This window comes from Penicillium lagena (assembly GCF_028827675.1).
Source record: "Penicillium lagena strain IBT 129212 chromosome Unknown utg000006l_segment0_segment0, whole genome shotgun sequence".
Classification (NCBI taxonomy): Eukaryota; Fungi; Ascomycota; class Eurotiomycetes; order Eurotiales; family Aspergillaceae; genus Penicillium; species Penicillium lagena.
Window position 1 is genome coordinate 1,116,626 of NW_026623227.1, and position 21,357 is coordinate 1,137,982.

General features: G+C 53.8%; 8 protein-coding genes across 8 annotated transcripts; 5 read left to right on the forward strand and 3 right to left on the reverse strand.

Annotated features, from left to right (window-relative positions):
* Positions 1 to 292: 292 nt before the first annotated feature.
* Positions 293 to 8,164, reverse strand: N7510_008596 (uncharacterized protein; the record flags this gene model as incomplete). Its single annotated transcript, XM_056980521.1, has 1 exon — positions 293 to 8,164. One exon carries the CDS (start codon positions 8,162 to 8,164, stop codon positions 293 to 295), a length of 7,872 nt encoding a protein of 2,623 aa, XP_056830730.1.
* On the forward strand, positions 8,163 to 10,127 carry N7510_008597 (CwfJ domain protein; the record flags this gene model as incomplete). Its single annotated transcript, XM_056980522.1, has 2 exons — positions 8,163 to 8,200; positions 8,474 to 10,127. 2 exons carry the CDS (start codon positions 8,163 to 8,165, stop codon positions 10,125 to 10,127), a joined length of 1,692 nt encoding a protein of 563 aa, XP_056830731.1.
* Positions 10,128 to 10,444: 317 nt separating this feature from the next.
* On the forward strand, positions 10,445 to 11,386 carry N7510_008598 (uncharacterized protein; the record flags this gene model as incomplete). The annotated part of the gene is made up of 1 exon (XM_056980523.1): positions 10,445 to 11,386. The coding sequence occupies one exon, from the start codon at positions 10,445 to 10,447 to the stop codon at positions 11,384 to 11,386; it is 942 nt and encodes a 313-aa protein (XP_056830732.1).
* Positions 11,387 to 11,599: 213 nt separating this feature from the next.
* N7510_008599 (NuA4 histone acetyltransferase complex catalytic subunit ESA1) lies at positions 11,600 to 12,451 on the forward strand (the record flags this gene model as incomplete). Its single annotated transcript, XM_056980524.1, has 5 exons — positions 11,600 to 11,679; positions 11,766 to 11,793; positions 11,856 to 11,920; positions 11,980 to 12,014; positions 12,066 to 12,451. The coding sequence occupies 5 exons, from the start codon at positions 11,600 to 11,602 to the stop codon at positions 12,449 to 12,451; spliced, it is 594 nt and encodes a 197-aa protein (XP_056830733.1).
* A 44-nt stretch (positions 12,452 to 12,495) lies between these two features.
* N7510_008600 (MOZ/SAS family histone acetyltransferase) lies at positions 12,496 to 13,389 on the forward strand (the record flags this gene model as incomplete). Its single annotated transcript, XM_056980525.1, has 1 exon — positions 12,496 to 13,389. One exon carries the CDS (start codon positions 12,496 to 12,498, stop codon positions 13,387 to 13,389), a length of 894 nt encoding a protein of 297 aa, XP_056830734.1.
* Positions 13,390 to 14,377: 988 nt separating this feature from the next.
* On the reverse strand, positions 14,378 to 18,502 carry N7510_008601 (uncharacterized protein; the record flags this gene model as incomplete). The annotated part of the gene is made up of 5 exons (XM_056980526.1): positions 14,378 to 14,451; positions 14,499 to 17,633; positions 17,703 to 17,873; positions 17,925 to 18,180; positions 18,242 to 18,502. 5 exons carry the CDS (start codon positions 18,500 to 18,502, stop codon positions 14,378 to 14,380), a joined length of 3,897 nt encoding a protein of 1,298 aa, XP_056830735.1.
* A 719-nt stretch (positions 18,503 to 19,221) lies between these two features.
* On the reverse strand, positions 19,222 to 20,149 carry N7510_008602 (F1F0 ATP synthase subunit f; the record flags this gene model as incomplete). The annotated part of the gene is made up of 6 exons (XM_056980527.1): positions 19,222 to 19,247; positions 19,302 to 19,367; positions 19,422 to 19,572; positions 19,726 to 19,740; positions 19,817 to 19,869; positions 19,948 to 20,149. The coding sequence occupies 6 exons, from the start codon at positions 20,147 to 20,149 to the stop codon at positions 19,222 to 19,224; spliced, it is 513 nt and encodes a 170-aa protein (XP_056830736.1).
* A 15-nt stretch (positions 20,150 to 20,164) lies between these two features.
* N7510_008603 (ETC complex I subunit) lies at positions 20,165 to 20,916 on the forward strand (the record flags this gene model as incomplete). The annotated part of the gene is made up of 3 exons (XM_056980528.1): positions 20,165 to 20,379; positions 20,439 to 20,549; positions 20,607 to 20,916. The coding sequence occupies 3 exons, from the start codon at positions 20,165 to 20,167 to the stop codon at positions 20,914 to 20,916; spliced, it is 636 nt and encodes a 211-aa protein (XP_056830737.1).
* Between the last annotated feature and the right edge of the window lie 441 nt (positions 20,917 to 21,357).

Here is a 21,357-nt window from a genome sequence, read left to right on the forward strand (position 1 = left end):
CGGTTGAGCCGGTCAACTCTGTCTCGGGGCTCGTTACTACTCTCTCCACTCTCGACATGGCTGGATCCAGAGGCATCGATGAGTTAGACCAAAGGGTACCATCTGGGTCAGACGTTGTTTGTCTTGACCAAACATACATAATATGTAACAATAGCACTAGAAAGGAGACTTGTACAATAGAAATCGAATTCGATCTTTCAGTTACTATATACAATGAGTGCATGACATGACCTATAAATTTTTGTCCACCAAAACGCCTTCCAGATAAAATATGCAAAACCTTTGCTCCTCCTTACCATCCACGTCTCTTTCCCCGATGCTCCAGCCCCTTCTCGCGGCGTACGTCCCTCTTCCGTTCATTCCTCCTCTGCTTATCACGACCGTACCGCTCAGGATCAGCAACAGCTTCAATGCGCCGCTTGACACGTCTTCCTTCGCGGCGCTCCTTGATAGTCTCCTGCACGCGAGACATCTGAGCGATGTACTCGGTCGTGCCGAGCTTCTTCTGCAACAGATCCAGGGTCTCGTGACAGTTGGAAACAAGACCCTTGTACGTGTTCTGGAAGGACTCATCTGATGACCGTGGAGCAGGAATGGATGAGTCGGTCAGGTGCTGCAGTGGAAGTAAGATGACGGTGAGAGACGGGTGGATCTGCTCTGCGTCAACGTGGCGGACCAGCGCGGCGAGGAGGGCAATCGATGCGGTTTTAGGGATGAGAGCGTCTGGCCGTCTAGAGATCACTTCGCGGCGCAGGAGCGAGGAGATCTGGCGGAAAATGTAGTGGATGGCGGATCTGGTGCTGCTTGAGACATCATTGTTCTCGCCATTGGTTGGTGCCCCATCGTCAGCTTCGCTATCGGCACCCTCATCTGCATCCTCCTCCTCAGCTTCAGAGTCGGCATTGTCAGCTTCCGTCTTGGGAATCTCGAGACTGTTCTGTGCACAGCATCGGCCCAGGAAGACGAGGTTGCGCACGCTCTGCATAGCCAGCTCTTCCGTGATACCAGGAGTGCGTAGACAGCGAAGACTGCCGCGGAGCAGCTGGAGCATTGCATCTTTGTCCAGAACCAAGCCCGAGCTTCCCGATAGAGGAATTGCGCTGTATCCCTCGGCTGCGTTCGTCTTGGCGATGTCGGCCAGCCACATGCCGATGAGATTCGCGGCACAGGTCTTGACCCATGCGTGAGGGAAGAAGAGACATTCCCGGATCAAGGTCCAGATGGATGCACACTCGGGGCTCAGGGCGAGCGCAGGGGCTGTTTTGCAGAGTTTCGTGAAAAGCTGTGCGGCATAATACAGTGCCTCCCAGCTGCCTGATTCATGGTCTTCGAGGAGCGGCTGCATCAGGTTTGGGAGGATGCCGACGACAAAGCGAGCTTCTTTCTCTTTAACTGTTTCCTCAACTTCAAAGTAAACTCGCATGGCCTGTAGACCAACATTGCTCAGCGCCAGGTTGTCCGTTTGCTCCAGCCATGACCGGATAGGTGTTAGAATAGTCTTCATCTGCTCCCGATCTGCTCGGCTGTAGAATTGGCCAAGCAATGCACCTGCCAGCTCACGGCATTCTGAAGAATCGTCATTGGCCATGGCGAGCACGATAGGCAGGAAGAAGGTGCTGATGATATCCTGGGCCAGCTCCGGGCCGGTTTTTGAAAGGAGCAAGTTGATGGCCTCCAAAACCGACTGGCGTCCCTCCTGGTGCTTGTACTCAAGGTTCTTGGCAAGGAAACCAAGCTGTTTCGTCCACCGGTTCTTCGCCTGCGGATACTCGATCAGGAAGTGAATGTAAACGCCTCGCGCGAGATCCCGCGCAGAACGAGTCTGGTTGGTGACCATCATGGTTGCGATGTTGTCCACGAGTTCATACATCTCCGGCACGACGAGCTTGCGAGACATCACGGCTCGAATGAAGTTGAAGGTTATACCTTGTCGGTCTGGTTCTTCAATGTCCGATGTCAGGCGCTGAAGAAGGTATGCAAGGTGCCCATCTCGAAGCTTTGTGTCTTTTCGTTCGCGTAACATGGCTGAAATCAATTTTAGCGAGGCTTGCGCTGCTTCGGTGTTCGTGCTGGGCGACTCCTTGACCATTTTCACTGCCTCGGTGAAATAGACGTGAGAGTTCTGGTCGATCTCAGGCAGAGGGAGCTTGATGATTGTAGATAGTAACCGCAAAGCAGAAATTTTGACTTCTTCCTGGGCCTGCACAAGGGCATCGCCGATGATAGGTATGAATCCCGACAGATTTGTTGCCGTCAACAGAGAGTTGTATTTGTTGAGGATCGCGCGCAGGACATCGAGACCGAATCGTGTCAGCTTGTACGCGTGAGAGGAGGTCGTGCCCCGTTTCTCGCCTCTCTTTGCTCCCTGCAGTCTTACCAAGAACCGCTCCTCTGACTCGGACTTCGGCTTGGCCTGGCTCTCACTCGCGGCAGGATCGCGGTAGGACTCCTTGATGACTTCGTAACAGAACATCAGCAGGTTACGGCTTTCGGCGCCAGGGTTTCTTAGAAGGCCAATGCCAATTCGCCTCATAAGCTCATCGAGCTTCTTTACAATGGTCGAGTTGAGCTTCTCTCGCAGAAGTGCTTGCAAAGGTCGGACGAGATTTGCCAGGTGTTGGACAGTGGCGTTCTTGGCAAGAAGCTCCATGGAGTCGAAACTCTTGCTGCTCTTCACTTCTATCATCTTGCTGACGTAGCCTTCTGCGTCCTTTTCTTGGCCGACGGTGCCGAAAATATCGTCCATCACGACCGCAACGAGATCTCCCAGGCAATAATCCAGGTCACCCTGCTTGAAGTGATCGGTAGTCATTACAAGCATGGAGTGGATCGTAAAGGACAGAACATGAAGCTGGTATCCACGAGCAAGAGTATTCCGCAGTTCTTTCAGGATGTAGCCGAAGTATTCCGGGCCCAGCAGGATGGCAATGTCGTTGAGTGTTTTTCGTGCCGTGTCTCGCGAGTCTTGTGCTCGACTTTTGAGGATACTGCAGACATCCAGGAGAACCGGAGGCAGGCGAATAGTCATATCTGCCTCGGGCAGAATCTTGAGAAGCTTGATTGTGGTGACTGCGGCAGGCAAACGCAAACTCATTTCCGTCTCCTGCTTGTGATGGATGAAGCTGGTCAGGAAAGGGATGAAGTTGGTGGTCAGCTCCGTTGTGACCTTTGTGAAGGATGGAAGGGTTCTGGCAAGGGTGCATATGGAGGGCGTGGAAAGGTCCTCCATCTTGTCAGTGTCGTCGCTCTCGAGCTGGGGCTCTGCCGCCTTCTTTTGATCCATCGCGCTTGATAACGCGTCAGACATCCGACCCAGAAGTCTTAGAATGTTCTTCTCCATTTCGGGCTTGCTCTGCATGTAACTGCGATACCTCCGGAAATTGGCCCGGAACTGGTTCCAATCCAGCCATTCTGCAAGGGCACCAATTGTGGCAACGGCTTCGGCAATCAAGTTGTGGGCGTTCTCGTCCTCGGCCTCATCAAATACAAAATGTTCAACAAGGGGAATAAAGATGGAGCCCAAGTTGGCAGCCTGGATCTCTCCTTTGGAGACCTCACCAGCGAGACGCCGCAAAGCTCGGAGCCGGCGATGCTGCTGGATGTGGAGAATGTTATTGAAGAAAGATGCCTCATCATCATCGCCGACAAGCAGCACATGCATATCCTGGACGGACGGCCTGGTAGGGTTCGATCTGACAAAGTACCCCAGAACAGAGACAAACTCGGAGCGAATAAGCTCCGACTTTTGCCGGAGGCCGTACTGCAGTGAAGGAAGGAAGACGTTATTCACCAGGGCCTCAAAGTCTTCAGACTCTGTTTCGGTGGCTGCCTTGTCAATAAAGCGTTTCAGGCTGAAAGAAGCGCTGGATCGAACAGCAAGCTCCTCTTCATCCTTGACATGGAAGAGCATGTTGTACAAAAGAGGCCGCCACTGCTTGGCACTTAACTTTTGAGCCAGATCTTCGTTGATTTTTGTGAAGGCCTGCAAGCGCCGCTCATAGTCGGGCTCAAGCTTCTTACTGGAACGAGAGTTCAGATCGGCGCACAGTTCAGCAACTTCTGCCAGCTGTTGGTCGTGGGTGGCAAGAGCAGAGAAGACCCTTGCGAGAACCTCTCTGTTTGTGTCGTCCTTAAAATAGTCGAACATAGAAGATACTGCCTCGAAGACCTGTTGAGAAAGCTGGGCATCCTCTTCCGGCTTGTACAAAGGCAAGAAGTGTTCGAGAATCCGTAACAGACCAGATTTAGTCCTTGGGCTGACACGGTCTGGAGGCTGTCGAAGTAGATACGTCGCTATGCTGATCAAGCTCGACGTCTCTCCAGAAGACTCAACGCATGGCGCGATCAGAGACAAGGCATTGACTCCAGCAAACAGAACAGGCTTCGAGGGACCTCTCTTGAGCACACGGCCAAGGTGAGAGAGGGCATTTTCCAAGTAAGGAGAGAGAACTTCAGATCGGATCTGTTCGGGTGAGAAGTCGGGCATCTCCTCTTCTTCTTCCAACTTCTTGCCGGTAGACAGATCAACCAAAGGCACGAGGATTTCATCCAGGACGTAAATCTTGACTTCGTCACGAGCAGACTCAACTCCAAGGCAATCGATCACCTTAGTCAAAACATTTTTGTTATGTTGTACAAGATACCAGGCAGACCTCGGAGCAGAAGCCCAGGTATGGAACAGTCGATGAAGTCCTGATACGCCTTGAGCTGTCTCGATTGGGAATTGCTCGAGTCTATCGCTAATCATCTCGTCAAACAGAATACGAACGAAGGGTGTCCAGTCCCGCTCGGTCGAAATGGAGAAGACAAGGTTGAGACAGCGGATACAGGTCTGGCGAATGCTCTGGTAGACGGTCAAAAGCCGTTCGTCTTGACGATCCACATAAAGCGGGCTGTTCTCATCGTAAATTGCTCGGCATGCTCGCACCAGACAATAGATAATAACATCCATCGTCTGTGGCGCATAAGGTATCATGCGGGTCTGGAGGGTATCAAAGACCGTATCAATCATCTTGAGCAGACCCAATTGCCTTCGAGGGCTGGTCAGTTCCTCTGAGAAGACACTCAAATCAGGGTTGTCATCCTTGACGACATGGACATCGGCGAGAGGACCGAAGGAGAGTCGCATAAAAAGGCCAAACTCCTCTTCAGAGAGATGTGATAGAGTCCGAAGAATTGCCTTGCGTCTTCCAGATTGGCCAGCTTGACCCGCGCTCGCTTTTGAAATCATCCGGCCGTATAGAAGGCGAAGAAGTACCGGCAGCAGAATAGGTCGGTGTTCTTGTTCGATTAGACTATCTTCGCCGACACGCACGAAGACTGCCAGCTCATCCTTAAACCTGGCTTCATCCAGTATGTTGAGAAGATTCTCCTGATATGGGAGGATATGGGGTGATTTCCAGGTAAACAGTGCCTTGAGTGCAGCTTTCTGGGTCTCCGAGTTTCCGTGACATAGGAGCTCCAGCACAGCGTCGTGAACTTCAGACGCTTTGTACAAAACTTTAGGATTCAGGAATTGCCCGAACAAAGTAAGCATCGCCACTCGATCACGGAAACCCCATCGGATTGGAGCGTTGTCTGAATCGGCATCTTCACCAATGGGTGGGACGTCATCCTGATCATCACGCAATGCCCACGACAAGAACAGGGGCACAATTTGGCGGGATCGCTTTTCAGCCACGCTTGGAGCGGCGATGAGGACACGCAACGCATGAGAACGAGGCGAAGCGGGAAGCAAATCTGCAAGACAGTGTTCTTGCTTGAACTGTTGCGACAAGAGGCCCTGGGGGTCTTTAGTTGTCCTGAGGTTGGTAGAAAAGGTTTTTTCGACCTTGACGACATTGTGGCATTGGAAGTGGCTAGAGACGAAGGTGTTCTCGTTGTCATCGTCCGTCTCCTCACTCGCTGCGCTCGAGTCCCGCTCCTGAAGCCACTGGATGGATAGGTCTGAGACGATCTTCTCGCCCTCTGTGTGTTCGCTGATGGTCTTCAAGGCGGCAGCAGAGTCGTCCCACAATGGTCCTAACTTCTTGGAAAAGAGGCCGAAACAAAAGTAAGGGATCAGACGGGCCATCCACTTGCGAGAGGCAATCTGCGGGTACAGGAGAGCGAGTTTCCGGATATGCATGGAAATGGTTCTGGCGCTCTGTAAGGTAAGCGGACTCTCTTCAATCTCAATGGCCAGATCGATGGGAGAGACATCTTCCTTGATGACACGGCTGCTTAATTCGCGCAATATTTGGAGCGAGACCAGCCTCAGCCTATGCGATGGACTGGCCAAGTTGACTATCAAGTTCTGGGCGAAGTCATCGAGCATGGAATTTTCCAGGTTGGTGGATTCCGGGCAAGAAGCGATGAATGCCAGAACACCCTCCAGAAACAGAGGGAGACGGGAAAAGGCCATGGCAGTGGTAAGGATTGACTCCCAAAGACTCGAGTCCAGTTGGCCAGATTGTGTAGCGAGTTCAACATAAGTTTTGAATCCCTGACCAACGTAGAATATCAAACCGTTGGTCTCCTTACTGGAAGCAGCGTCTTTGAAAGCAGAAGAAACATTGTGATGCAACTTGTGCACCATGACAGACGAAGCAGTTGAGTCTGTGAATAGGCCGATGGCCTTTGGAAGCTTCACCAAAGCATTCAGAACAAAATCGTTTGTGCTTGGGTAATCCAGCGAATCCTGAATATGACTCTTCAAGGCATTGGGGCACGAGATGTACCCAGGTTTCGAGGCTTCGGACGTGATGCAACCAGTCTGGCTCAGATGAAGCAGGGTCAGACATGTTTCCCATTCTCTTAATTGCCACGACGAATTGATGAACTTCTGGAAGTACGGCAGAAGAAGGCTTTGAAATCGCTCCGATCCCCATTCCGAGAAAGTGTTGCAAAAGAACAAGAAGTATGCCGAGAGCGGGCCGGTGGACACCAGGTCCATGAGAGAACGCAAAAATGGCAGCATCTCGTCCATCGGGGACAGTTGCAATGCATATGCAACAGTCGCGAGGATTCCGGGGATCGTGTCGGGGTATGTTTCAGTCGACGCCGACACCTGTTGGAGCAGGGAAACCAAAATCTCGTGGACAGGCTTCCAGTCCTTTACTCTGACTCCCTTTCGAGTTGCCACGCACAAGAAAATCAAGCGGCAGCACTCTGGAACATTAGGATTTTTGCCGCCCTTGGAACGACCATCGATATAGGCTGTAATCGTGCTGAGAATAGGCCCAAACGTGTCGGGAGTAGTGTGGTGAATGAGACCGACCACCACTCCATACGCAACCTCTGCGGGTACACTATGCTGTTCCTTGGTGGGCGGAAGCTTATCCAGAATGCAGCGAAGAATATCGGTCGCATTGGAGTGAAGGCCATTGTTGACACCCTTCATGGCATCGGCGAACATAGCCATCAAGCCTTCCCGGTAGTTCTCGACATTTTGGGAATCTTCGGCCGCTTTCGAGATATCGTCAAAGAGAAAAGTTACGGCATTTTCGAGAGGCGATTTGTTCTTGTAGTAAACAAGGCCGGCTTTCCGAATGAGAAACGACATCGACTCGGCCGCAAAGCGAGCCACGAACGGCTTCTGGCGCTCCTTGCCCAGATAAGGTGTCATTATCCCCAGCAGTTGCCGTAGGTCCGGAACCAACAAGCGTGAGAGAAACTTGAAAATCCATGCCAGGCAACTGAAACTCCACTCCACCACCTCGATGTCTTGGTGCGTCGCTGCAACGGACGCCACCAGAGTCACGGCCGCGGCGAAATGTTTTTCGAACCGAACGCCGAGGTCTCTGGCAAACTGTGCAAGCAGACTTAACAATGGCTCCATGCAAAGCTGGTCCCTCTTCTCGATATATTCTACCAACAGGCCCATGATCTTCTCTTCGTGGTGAACGATCTGCGCAAGGCTTTCAGAGAGGGGGTTGACGCGACGTGTGAACTGGGTGAAATTGTCGGACAAGTTCATTTCTGCCCAGTGGTCGAGTGCCGACCGGAAATAGGAGGAGGTCTCTTCATCGTCGTCGCCGAAGCTGGCGCGGCGCACGCGGTGAATTGGGTCGATCTTGAGCTTTGCGATGCGCTGCGAAAAGCCTTCAAATCGATGAGACTTGGTGGTTTCGGTGCCCGTCTTCAGGCGCCTGACGGGTTTAGCCCGCATACCTGGCGCTACCATGGTGAGATATACGCGCAGCACCGAGGGCAAGAAGGTGTTGCTCTTTTTCAAATGGCTCCCGCTATACAAAAAAAGTTGACCGGACATACGTTGCGCCGGTATCAGTTGGCGCTAACCATATCTGGCTACTTTTGTCACGTGCAGATTGTGGCCCAAGCTCCTCAAGAAACACTAATCTCGCAATCGGCTGCAAGAGACAATTGAATCTTACCACCGATCATGTCGTGCAAGATGTACGTGCCCCCGGTGCATTCAATCCCCCTGTCCCCGCGTGCATGCTAATCTGAGGGACAGTGTGGTTATTGGGAGCGCGGACTGTCACTTGCGCGCCGTATTCACCAAGCTCGCCAAACTCCACGTGAAGCAGAACTTCTCGTTCGCCATCGTCGTCGGCGACCTGTTCGGCGATTGCTCAACAGAGAATGAGCTCGACGAGATTACCGCTTTACTGCAGGGCAATATCAGCGTACCCCTCCCCACCTACTTCACATTAGGCAATCGAGCACTACCCACCCGGATAGTCGAGCAGATCGAGGCGCATGACGAGGTGTGCCCGAACTTGTACTTCCTGGGCAAGCGCGGGGTTCTCAAAACCTCCGAGGGTGTGCGGATTGCGGCACTGGGTGGCAGGTTCGAAGAAACAGAAGCTCACGCCAAGCCGCAAAGCAATGCGAGCGGCAAATTCCAGCCCACGTATGGTGAAGCGGATGCGCGCGCTCTCTTCGGTACGCATAGCGCGGACATCCTGGTTACAAATCAATGGCCTAAGGGCATCCGCGCGGGCTCCAAGGTAGTCGTCCCCGAGGACAAGAGTGCCTTACCAACCGAAGTCCAATGCGTGGCGGATGTTTGTTCAACCCTGAAGCCCCGCTATCACCTCTCCCCAGCAGACGGGTTCTTCTACGAGCGAGAACCTTTTTTCCACATGCCGACAGAAGATAACCCCGACGCCAAACCACTCACCCGCTTCATCGGAATGGCCTCATATGCCTCGAAACAAAAATGGATGTACGCCTTCACCTTAGATCCCAAAGCTGCACCGTCATTCACCGTTCCCACGGGAGCAACGGCCTCGCCCCTATCAGCTGGGCAAACCAAGCGCAAACAACTTCCAAACCAGCGCGAGTCATTCCAGCGCTTCGCCGCGCCCGAAGATGGCCGGCATCAAAACAGACATCCCCGCAAACGTCAGCAGCGACAGCCGCCCCCAGGCCCGGACCAGTGTTTCTTCTGCCTCTCCAATCCCAGCATTGCAACCCACCTCATCACCTCCATCGGCAATGAAAGCTACCTCACTACGGCCAAGGGCCCCCTCCCTACCCTCAAAACATTTCCATCTCTGGGCTTCCCGGGCCACATGCTCATCATCCCTTTCACGCACACGCCCACCCTGGGTCTCATCTCAGACCCGGAGTCCCGCTCCAACACTTACACCGAAATGCAGCGCTACCGCACCGCATTACACTCCATGATCTCCGACCGCTCCGACCGCTCCCTAGGCGCTGTCACCTGGGAAGTCAGCCGCGCCCACGGCATCCACGTACTCTGGCAGTGGATGCCCGTGCCCGTGGATCTAATCCGGCGGGGACTCGTGGAAGCCGCTTTCAAAGTCGAGGCCGAGAATCTAAGCTACCCACGTTTCGAAGGCGAGGCGTCAGCGGATGCCCCCGAAAACGAACCGGGCGACTTCTTCCGCGTCCGCATCTGGGGTCCCTCGTCTCCCTCTGCAGAAGAATCGAAAGAGCCATCGTCATCAGCAGGTTCAGAAAAGACTCTTCTCCTTCCATTGACGCCGGAAACACGCTTCGATGTCCAGTTCGGTCGCCGCGTTATGGCTAAATTGCTTGAGTTGGAGAAGCGGATGGATTGGCGCGATGACGTACAGTCTGTTGAGGAAGAGGAGACGGATGCGAATGTTTTCAAGGAGTCGTTTAAGAAGTATGATTTCTCATTGGAGGAGTGAATGAGTGTCACTTGGTCAATGGTCACGTTTGGGAGAATCAACGTTGGGTTGAAAGAGAAGGATGGAAGTACACGGGCGTGTAGTAAAGAGCCTTGTATAGGGCTTCTTCTTCCGAGGTAATAGCACGTTGATCCCCGCTCTATTGGTATTTTGCATGTACGGTGAGATCTTGATGACGGTAACACTACTATTGCCTCAGGCAGAATCCAAACCAATCACAGGCAAAAGGGACCTGCCTTCCTGGCTTCGTCAGTCGTGCCTGCCCATTGTACCTGCCTCACCTCCTTCTCACTTCCTACCACACCTTCCAACTCACCATGGAGCTTCGATCCACCTCGACCGCGTCTCATTCTTCATCTTCTGCGCCCTTATCTTCTGAAATCTCGTCAGTTGAATCTCAGTCTGGAGATCCTCTTGCGCAACTAGCAGATGAAGTGAATCAGCATCCATTCACCAGCAGGCAGGGCTTACAAAACTCCTTGAAGCGCCGTCACCAACAACTTCGGCAAGACGCAACGCGGGATCAGTACCTGGTCTTCACTTCTGTCCCACCAGCGGTATCCTCTCGACTCAGTGATGAGCAGTCACGCACCAGCAAGTACTGTCGATTCTCTTACAATGAAACAACGGGTATCTTGATTGCGAAAGTGATGATGCTGAGTCCTGCACACGAGCACGCAAGATCAAAATTTGGCCATCTTGTCGACTCTAAGTTGGATGCGATGAATATTGATGAAGTGTGGTCTCTCGGTTCAGCAACAGTTAGGATCGGAAACTGGACAAAGCAAGCTGATTGCTGCTGGGCTCCCAGTCCGACACTTGCGAGCCTGAGTTTCGTCGTGGAGGTGGGACTATCAGAGTCCACAAGACGACTTGCTCTTGATGCTCATGGGTGGCTTGAGACCTCCTCTTCTCCTGTGAAAGTAGTCGTCACGATCACTATCAAACACGAAAATCCCGAGGTCATCTTACGCCGATGGGAACCGGTTCCTCGAAGCGATGGCGTCCGTACAAGGTCATACACTCCTTTGGCGCATAATACTGCAACAATTAAGTTATCTCGATCGAGCAATACGGCGTCAGTCACCGGAGAGTCCGATATAAACGGCACAACCACGACTACGACGCAACTGGATCTACCTTTCGACAAAATTGTTGGCCGTCCTCCTCACCATCCCCTGGAGCGAGACATCGTGATAACTGAGCAAGAACTAGTAGGGTTTGCTGAGCGTATCTGGAGGCTGCAGGGTGTCGTATAAATGTAGCTTAACCAAAGTATAGCTTAACCACTCGCTTAGTTAACTAATTATCGAGCGCCCCAAATAAGGCGGTGTCCCTCGGCCCAGTCGCCTGTTCCCGCTTCCACCCCCCACCCAAGTCCCCATCCCCCTTCCATCGCCCATTTCCTTCCAGTTCATCCAGTCCATCATTGTTCATCGTCGAGTCCGCTCGAGAATCGCCAGCCGCGCGTGATGGGCGTCCGCGATTCTGGCGAGGCGACGGGGACGCCCGATCCCGTCGAGAAGGGGTTCGCCACCCTCAACACCATCCGGTGAGTCGCAGCCAGCGCAAAAGAAATATTCTTTTGGGACTTTGATCCCGACTTTCATCGGTCGCATGTACTAACTACCTCGATAGGATCGGCGTAAAGGCCATGGTGCAAAAGGTAGCAGATTCTGATGCCGTATCACGTGACCAATGAAGCCTCGTAACTGACGCTGCAAACAGGACGGAGAGCTGCGGAAGGCCGAGATTTTGTCAATTCGCCAGCGGAAAGACGGACCGTCGTTTTAGTATGTGTTTACCTTTTGAATGGATGTGTGTGTATTTGAGACTAACCTAGATTCCACAGCGTGCACTATGTCGACTTCAACAAGCGTCTTGATGGTACGTGGATCTGAACCTAATATAAACATCAATATTAACATCTATGTATAGAATGGGTCAACTCTACGCGAATCGACCTCTCCCAAGAGGTCGAATGGCCCCAGCCCGAAAAGGCAGAGAAGAAGAAAGCCGCTGCCAACAAGGCGGCGCCGAACAAGAACATCAAAAACCAGCGCGCCCGCGCAGACAGCCGCGATGTATCGGGAACACCCGATGCATTGGGTGGCAAGAACCTGAACGTCGGGAAAGCGCCACGAGCCTCCAAAGCCGGAGGCAAAGAGAATCGCGGCGCCGAGACGCCTGGCGGCGACACCTCCCTCTTTGGTTCCGAGGCCGTCTCCACTGTTGGGACACCCAAAGCTGCTGAATCCGAAGATGTAGACATGCCAGATGCAGACGGGAAGGAGGAAGATGTCCCCACCACTGGGGGGAGCTGATCTCGCGCGAAGAGGAAATCGAGCGCCTGCGCACAAGCGGCAGCATGACCCAGAACCCGACGGAGATCCACCGCGTCCGCAATCTGACCAGGCTCCAGATGGGCAAGTACGATGTCGAGCCGTGGTATTTCTCGCCGTACCCGGATTCCTTCTCGGATGTGGATCTGGTGTACATCGACGAGTTCTGTTTGAGCTACTTCGATAACCAGCGTGCGTTCGAACGACACCGCGCAAAGTGCACACTGGTCCATCCGCCCGGAAACGAGATCTACCGCGACGACTACATCTCCTTCTTCGAAGTCGACGGCCGGCGCCAGCGCACCTGGTGCCGCAACCTGTGTCTTCTCAGCAAGCTGTTCCTGGACCACAAGACGCTGTACTACGACGTCGACCCCTTCATGTTCTACTGCATGTGCACCCGCGATGAAACAGGCTGCCATCTCGTCGGGTATTTCTCCAAAGAGAAAGACTCCGCAGAGGGCTACAATCTCGCCTGTATCATGACTCTCCCGCAATACCAACGCCGCGGCTTTGGCCGTCTTCTCATCTCCTTCAGCTACGAGCTCAGCAAACGAGAAGGCAAGCTCGGCTCACCCGAGAAACCGCTCAGTGATCTGGGTTTATTGGGGTATCGACAATACTGGCGTGAGACCCTTGTCGAGTTGCTTATGGAGCCAGGGAGGGAAGCGATGAGCGAGAATGAGCTGGCTGTTTTAACCTCCATGACTGAGAAGGATGTGCACGAGACGCTCGTGGTCTGCAGCATGCTTCGCTATCACAAGGGGAACTGGGTCATTGTTCTAACGGACTATGTCGTCGAGGAACATAAGAAGCGTCTTGAGAAGGAAAAGGTTAAGGGCGCGCGCAAGATCGACCCTGCCAGGTTGCAGTGGAAGCCGCCTGTGTTTACGGCTTCCAGCCGGACCTGGAATTGGTGAGATGTGAGGATGTTTCTTGTTTCTATCGTATGGCGTTTATCTGGGCCCTTTGCATTCTGGGTTACATCGGTGTTTGGAAAGGGATAAGATATGGATATGGGCTGGGCTGGGCTGGGATGGCATATCTCTTTTTTATTATTTCCTGTTTTTTGTTTCTGATACCTACTTCTACACTATTACACTAGCTATTACACTCCTCCGGACAACCTCGATATCATTCTTGAGGCTTGTATCTTGGCCATGGAATCAAGCTTCCCACGCTGGTAACGTAAGGCCATACCTACAGATGTACGACAACCCAGAGAGTAAGAATAGATCTACCAGCGCTGGAATGGACCAGGCGCCTCTGAACAGACAGACACAAGAGTACTACATGATATTGGAAGTTCGAGGCAAAGCCAAAGGAGCAGCAGCGGCTATCTATGCAAACATACATACATGCATGCATGCATGCCGACAGTGAAGCATGCCCCCGAAGACCCGCGCGCTATTGATGACAAGAGGGTTGGGGAGAGGATGGCAAGGTCGAGAGACAGGAAAGGCACAAACAGGGGAGGTGCTTTGGCGTGTGTGGAATTGCTGGAAAAGACACGAGGCACACATTTCCACGCCATCAACTGTCCGAGAGGTAGGTGCTCGGAAAGCTGCACGGGGTCTCCCTAGGCTGCAGCTTACATGATTTCGCACGCACGGCCAGGAGTGAGAGGCTAGAAGAGAGATAGGATGGAGGGAGTAAAAAACAAGGAAGAAAAAGAAGTGAAATTCAAAAGAGTACAAACATGAAGAAGATGAGCATGATGCTGCAGAGAGGAAGAAGGGGGAGGGAGGAAAGAGGATGGACTCGAGAGACGGAGACCGAGATCAAGGTCGAGAGGGCGGAAGAAAGACAAAAGATACCGAGGGGAGAGAGCAAAGAGCTCAACGTTCCAAGACTTGGAAAACCGAAATTTCGTTCCAATCAACCCGCTCTTAACGAGAACGGGAACCACTAAGCGTGCGAGGTCCCCACGACGCATTGCGGGATTGATGCCGCGGCGAGGAAGAGGGTGCGGTACTGCTCTGCTGGGAAGAAGAGGGTTTTCTAGACCCAACATTGCTTCCAGACGCACCCTCACGAGGCTTAGTATTCTTGCGAGTCTTGAGGTTCGTCGAGCTGCGGTGCCGTGAACCCTGGTGGCTGCCACCTTTCTTGGGAAGAGCAAAGGTCTTTGCAGCAATGGCCCCTGGGAAACGGATCGAGACGCAGGGATTACCTGACTGATCTTTGTCATGCAATCCTACCAGGAACGGCTCAATGCTATGCACCTGCATGGGCTTCAGATTCTTCGCACGCAATCGAGCAACCGACGGTGACGGGGCAGCAACCCAGGCAGCTGGGGGAGCCATATTGGGCACGCGAACTGCAGGCAGAGAGCCTGGTTCACGATCCTCAAAGATCTCGTCTTGCTCTTCCATCTGCGTGACGGAAATGTCACCATCCCCAATCTGCGCACCATGTTCGGCAATGTGGGGAAGTGAGACAGAGACCGCCGCGACGGGGAGCTGGACATCCAGAGGCTCCTTTGATGCAGAGCTTACAGCCAACACGCTTTTCTTCTCAGGCGGTGCCTTCTTGGCGAAGAGCCCGTTGATCTTCTCCTGCCAAGACATCGTCGAAGGCTGGGCCCGAGGAGCCGCTGCAGCCATAGACGCAAACGAGGGAGGAGGGGCCGGTCCAGCCAAAGCTTTTGGTGGCAGTTTGACTACAGCCTTGGGTGTGGGAAAGTGGACCAGAGGCCGGCCGGGATCGCCAAAGTACACCGGATGGCTTGACAATTCTTCCGGTGGTGGCGGCGAAGGGCTCCGCTGGTAATCTGTCTTCTCCATTGCTGGTCTCTTCGACTGCTCAGTAGCATTGGGAAAGAAGCGTGAGCTGCGTGCTGGGACATTGACTAGAGGGCGGGCATGGCTATCCGAAAATGGGAGACCATCCGCCGCAGGAGCATCAAGACCAGTTAACGGATTGGAGGGCGAGTTGTTACCGGCCACGACATTTCGAGAAACGTTGACAATACGCCTTCCGCCAGCTTCTTCGCCAGGCCGAATCTGTTTCCAAGTTTCCTTAAAAGTCACAGCAGGGAGCGATCGATCGCGGCTCGTAATAAACTCTTGCCGGAACTTTTCAGATTGCTCTGCTTCACGTTGCGCCGCGACGTTATGGAAATTATTCCACGCGGTAAGCCCACCCTGAGGTTGCTGTTGTTGCCATTGAGGGGCCTGCGAGCTTGGCGGTCCAATGGGGCCTGGGCGGCCAATGGGGCTTAAAGGATCATACGATGCATGTCTGACTTCTGGGGATGGCAGAGGTGATATCGCCGATGGCTCTTTCGGAGACCGGGAAGAACCCGGAAAGGCGGCCTGTGAGGGCGCAGCCATAGCCGGTTGATCCAAACCAAGCTGGCTTCGAAGGGGCATGTCTCGCGAGGGGAACCCGCCAAGACCCTGTTCGAAGATGCCGTTACCCAGGGTCTTGTCACTGCTCAGCGGCTTCCACGGATTCTTGACAGAGGGTGATGTCGTGGCAAGATTAGGGTTGGTCGCCCAGGGAGCATAAGGACTGGTAACGTTCAGGTTTTCACGCCACTGAGCTCCATGCTCATCAACTTGTGCATCATCTGGCTTGCCTTCGACTTGTGATTGAGCTTCAGCCTGCTGCTGTTTGGGTCCATTCGCTGCTGAGGCAAGTTCACGCTTGTGTTGATGAGGAGAAGAGACACGTCGCGAGGCAGGCATGGTGGCTTTCTCTGTAGCCCTGTCCCTCTCATTTGCAGCAACAAGCTTCTTCACAGTGTCCGGATGGTGAACCTTCATCATCCCATACTGCTTTGGCTCACCAGTCGGTTCCGGTACAGGAGGTTTGGGGGGAGAGTTGACGATGGTTGAGGGTGGTGCAGTCGGCTGAGCTTCGGGCTTGCGCCCTTCCGTGGACTCTTTGCGCTTCGCTTTCTCCGGCGCTGGGCCCAGGGCTGCAAGCCTCTGCCGAATCCGTTCCTGCTTAGCAGCCTCTTCTTTCTGCTCCTGTTCAATTCTGCGTTGCCGGGCCTCCATGCGCTTTTCTTTCATTATACGCTCCTGCACAGCGACTGGGTCTTCTTGAGGTACTTCTGGGGCTGCCGCCGGTTGTGTCTCTGTAGGTGCTGCGTCAGGCGCGGGCGGCCGGGCCTGCTGTCGAGATGGGGACATGTCACGGAAGGGACCTTCTCTGGCGTGAGGTGGCTCACGACCCATGAGAGCTGGATCAACCATGCCATTCACCTGCGACCCTCTCCGGTTTTCTATGTATCTTGGAGCAGCAGCATCAGGCCGGCCGATCGACATTCGGCGACCAAAACCACCACTTCCTCCGCTCACATTTGAAGATGCTCGGCGTCGGCTCCAGCCCATACCGTCTTGATTGCTTGATCTGTGAGTTTGGAAAGCTGCAGATGGTTCCGCTGGCCCACTCTCAGCATGGGCTGGCCGTTGCAAGACAGCCGGCGCACGCGGGTGTTGATCGTGACGGTAAGATCCTCGTCGCGTATCAGAGACAGGCTCGTAGCGACCCGAACGAGAGTTGTAAAGCTCACGTGGCGCGCCTGGCTGGGTCTCCCTCCATGTCCGATTGAAGTCATCAGCAGCAATTTCTTGAGGTGGTAGGGGAGCTTGGTAGCCCTCATCTCTCTGCATCTGGTGAACAGGAACACGTGGGTGATGGGCCATCTGAGCGGATGACATAACTGGAGAGGCTCTTTCAACTCGAGGCAAGGGCGCCCACGGGGACTTCGTTGGCGGAGCTGGACTCGTAGACCCGGACGGATCCCTGTCACCCGCTCCCTTGGATGCACCTGCAATCTTTGCTTGCCGTTCGGCGTTCGCCCCAAGTCTGAGTACGGTGGGATTCGGTCCCATGGATGTCGTTGGCTTCGGAGCCCTGAGAGGCTCTCTGACTGGAATAGGCTCTGGAGGAGGCGGCTGCGGTAACTCCTGACTCGCGTAGTCTTCGTGACCGGACGGCGGCACATGGTCGGTGTGCGTGAGTGTGACCTTCGTTCCATCGGTCCATTCAATGGTCTCCGGAGCCCAGTCATCTTCATCATCGTCAATGTCTGCCCACTTAGCCTCGGACCCACCACCACCGTCTTCCTGGATTCGAGAAGTCATGTGGATTCCGTATTGTTGTTTCAACTCCTCATCGGTCAAATGTTTGGACGGTGCTGGTTGGACAGCTGTGAACAAGAGCACATTAGCTTTAAGAGTTCGAACGCCATAGTGTAGAGAGAGAGCGAGGGGCTTACGTTGATTCTTGTTCCAAACTTGATTCGTATCACCGGGTCCACCAGATTTAGCTGCCCCTGTGCTGGTTTTTGAAAACGCATCGCGCATGCCCGTCGTAGTCTTTGCAACCAAACGTGGCCGCAAACTTGGCTGCGGCGTACCGAGGGGTGTAGTGGAAGTTGATGAAGCCGCTGAAACCGTTAGTCTGCTAGTTGCACGTTCTTATGAGGGAGCAAAAGTACCTTTCTCGGGTGCCTTCGGCGGTGCGGATGCCCCTGGCGCTTTTGGCACTGAGAATTTGGCAAACGACACCGGCTTGAAGGTCGCTGGTCGCTTCACGGAGCCACTGCGCGCATTATGCAGGCCATCCGTTCGACTCGCATCCGATTCCGAACCACCCTGTGATGCTGTATCGTCCCCGGCATCGGATCCTGACGCCAGTCCGTTCAGTTCAAGGGCGCGGGTCGCGACTAGCCCAGTACCGCTCTTTGGAGAATCCTGCACCTTTGCTTAGCTACTGCACAATACGGGCTCATGTTCCCCATCCGCGCAGACTCACCATCGCAGATACCCCGACATCCTTGTCACCTCTAGTCCCTTCCACCGACGGAGCGCCCGTATTCGCCGTCTCGTCGGCGCGCGCCAGATCACTCGATTGTTGGTTGTTTTGCGTAGATGTTGTTGTTGCGATATGTTTGGTCACCCCCAGGTCCCCTCCAGCAGATTGATTGTCGTTGGTGCTCGCAGGAACGTCGGAAGGCGAAGGCTCGCCGCCCGACAGGGTCTGATCTACCACATCGCGGCTGCTCTGCTCTGCCATAACAATACACGAATCTGTCAAGTTGGCCAGTCGCGCCGTCAGTTAGAAAAGGGGCTTGCAAAAGTGATGAAAAGGTCAAAACGGAGGACGCGGCAAGGAACTGCGGACAACGTGACGTGCAGCGCAAAAGCGGGAGGAGAAAGCATACCTAGTGTCAAGGGTCAAGAGTCGCCACGGTTGAACTGCTCGCTCGACTGGTTGCACCCTGGAGATCGGGATTCAACAACCAGAAAACCCGTAGAGGAAGTTGGTACCGACCAACTTCCGAAGCTGATGGGGAAAAGGCTGATCCCGAGGGGCGAGGAGAGTAGGCTGGGTGGGAGGCTCAAGAGGCGCGGAGCAGCAGCGCAGCCCAAGAAATCCCAGCGAGGGAGGACGAGGTGAGAGGGAGGATGGGAGGGTCGGGGGGGGTTTGATGATAGAGAGGAGATGGCCTTCCGAGCCGAGTTGAGTTGGTTGACGGGGTTGAAGCTGAGCGTGGCTGCTTTCGGTTAGTCATGGGAGCCTAAGGCACCACACAGTACCTTACAGCAGGGAACTCTCTACTATCCCTAGCCACACTACGGACAGGCAATTATGGACTACGATTACCCAACAGTTGACATAAGAAAACACTGGATTGTGCGCATCCTCTCTAATCCTCCATCGCGGACTGCGTCTAGGTCAGAGGACACGGTATATACATCCATCCTCCTCCCATGGGCCGACAAAAGAAACGTTTAGTGAGGGTGGTTCTTGTGGTGGCCTATACAAGCGTGATTAGTGACTCTGCCATCCACGAAAAATGCCATCCACTTACGCAGGTGGAAGTAGTACTCCATGCTGTAGCCCAGGATCAAGATGGCACCGATGGCGTGCACGATGGCTGGTCCAAATCAGTAAGATGCCCCGGTCCACACCATCATCGAGAATCACTTACGAACGCCAGACGGGTTCTTGCCAAAGTAGCGAGCCTGGTAGCGGCCGATCAGACCGGTAGCCTTGACCTCAGGAGCAGGGCCCCGGGGCAGGCCGGCGTAGAAGTTCACAACACGCTGCATGCGAGCGGCATCCTGAGCGGCGCCGATGGCCTTGAAAAACACGCGGATCAGTTATACGGTCCCAGAGCGTGGAGTGTCGCATCATATCCAGTCGCAACGGTCGCACGAAAAGAACTCGGGATGGGGCGGGCGAGCCTTGAGGCTGCGAAAGACGACCGGGGAGCGGTATAGATGGTGACTTACATTGGGGGAAGCGATCTGGAGAGTGAATTAGCATCATTGGGAACGATTCAGAGTGGCGGAGGACATGAGCGAGGGGGGGGTCTGGTCTTACCTTGGGGGGGATCAAGGTCGAGAGACCTCGGCGAACGACGTAGCTCATCTTGTCTGGGGGGAAATGACATCAGCAAATGGTTGTCCGAAATAAAGGCAGGCTCATTGACTGGATTGAGGAGCGACACTCACAGTAATTCGCGCTGGAAAAGCACTTGACTGGGGAGATGATGGGAAGTTGAGGATGGGACGCAAAGCCAGCGGGAGGTCGGATTCCCGTGGCCGCGCTAAACCCCTTTCGGTTGCGCCCGTGACGACCAACTCCAAAGTCACTTGGTCTTGCTGCAACCACCATTAATTCTTCCTCTTCCTGTTCCATCCACCACCACCACATCCCCCAATTTCACCAATGTCGCTCTTCAGAGTTGGGGGCACTGCCTGCCTTCGGGCGAGCCGATTGGCTGCTCCCGTCAATGCCCGTTTCGTCTCCAATGTCAAGACCACGCCGGCCGACCCTCCGACCACGCTTCGCAAAGAGAGCGAGCTGATCAACAAGGAGACCCCTTCGGAGGCGATGTCCCGTCATCAACCGGACTATGATGCCACCATTGATCACGGCACCTCGTACGGTCCCTCAATCGAGCTCCCTTTTTCCAGCCCTGTCACTAACTCGTTTTACCAAGACAATTCTCTCCAGTCCCCAAGCGTGTGATGGACGGCAGCGAGCCCGGCGAAACCGTCCCCGCCGCTGTTCTCTCCGGCGCTCCGACCGATCTGCAGGCTCGCACTGTCAGGTAAGCCTCGAGGAATATCAGTCCCATTTTGCAATGGTGAAGTAACCCGTCTTGCAGAATCTACCGCCCCACGAAGCCCGCCACTCAGTCCGGAACTTGGCACGCGCACCACTGGCGGATGGATTGGGATATTTTGCAGAAGGGACACCGATGGGAGAACCCACTGATGGGCTGGCAGTCGTCTGCCGATGGAATGCAAGGAACCAACCTGACCTTCAAGTCCAAGGAGGATGCGATTCTGTTTGCGCAGAAGCAGGGCTACGAGTACTTTGTTCAGGAGCCGAACGAGCGCCGTTTCGTGCCCAAGGCGTATGCAAACAACTTCCTGCATGAAACGAGGAAGCTCAAGCACATCAAGACGAAATGATTGGGCCTGTGGGGTGAATTATGTATATAACTAAGTGGCGAGCTTGTCAGTTCAATTTCATTTTTTGAAGTCACCCATCGTGTTGGGCAACCGGGTAGATGGTTCCCCGTAAACAACGTTTGGTTCACATCTCAGGGTGTATATGGCTCTTGATCTACTAGAGCAAAGCGGCTAGAGATAGAGGTACGGACATGGCCCAATTCACTTAAGTGGAACGAATTTTCTTCCAATATATACTACTGTATGTGTATTCCTGTGGAAACGCGGGCTGGTATTTTTTACATGTCGGGGATTCAAATCCGGCTTGCCTCTTTTGTCGTTTAAGTATTGGTTATGCTTATAAGTATGTCAATGCCTCTTCCCTAGCGATAACTATTACAATATAGATACATACTTTAACCGACACCGTGATAGATTGGGTTTAATATATAAGGACTGACA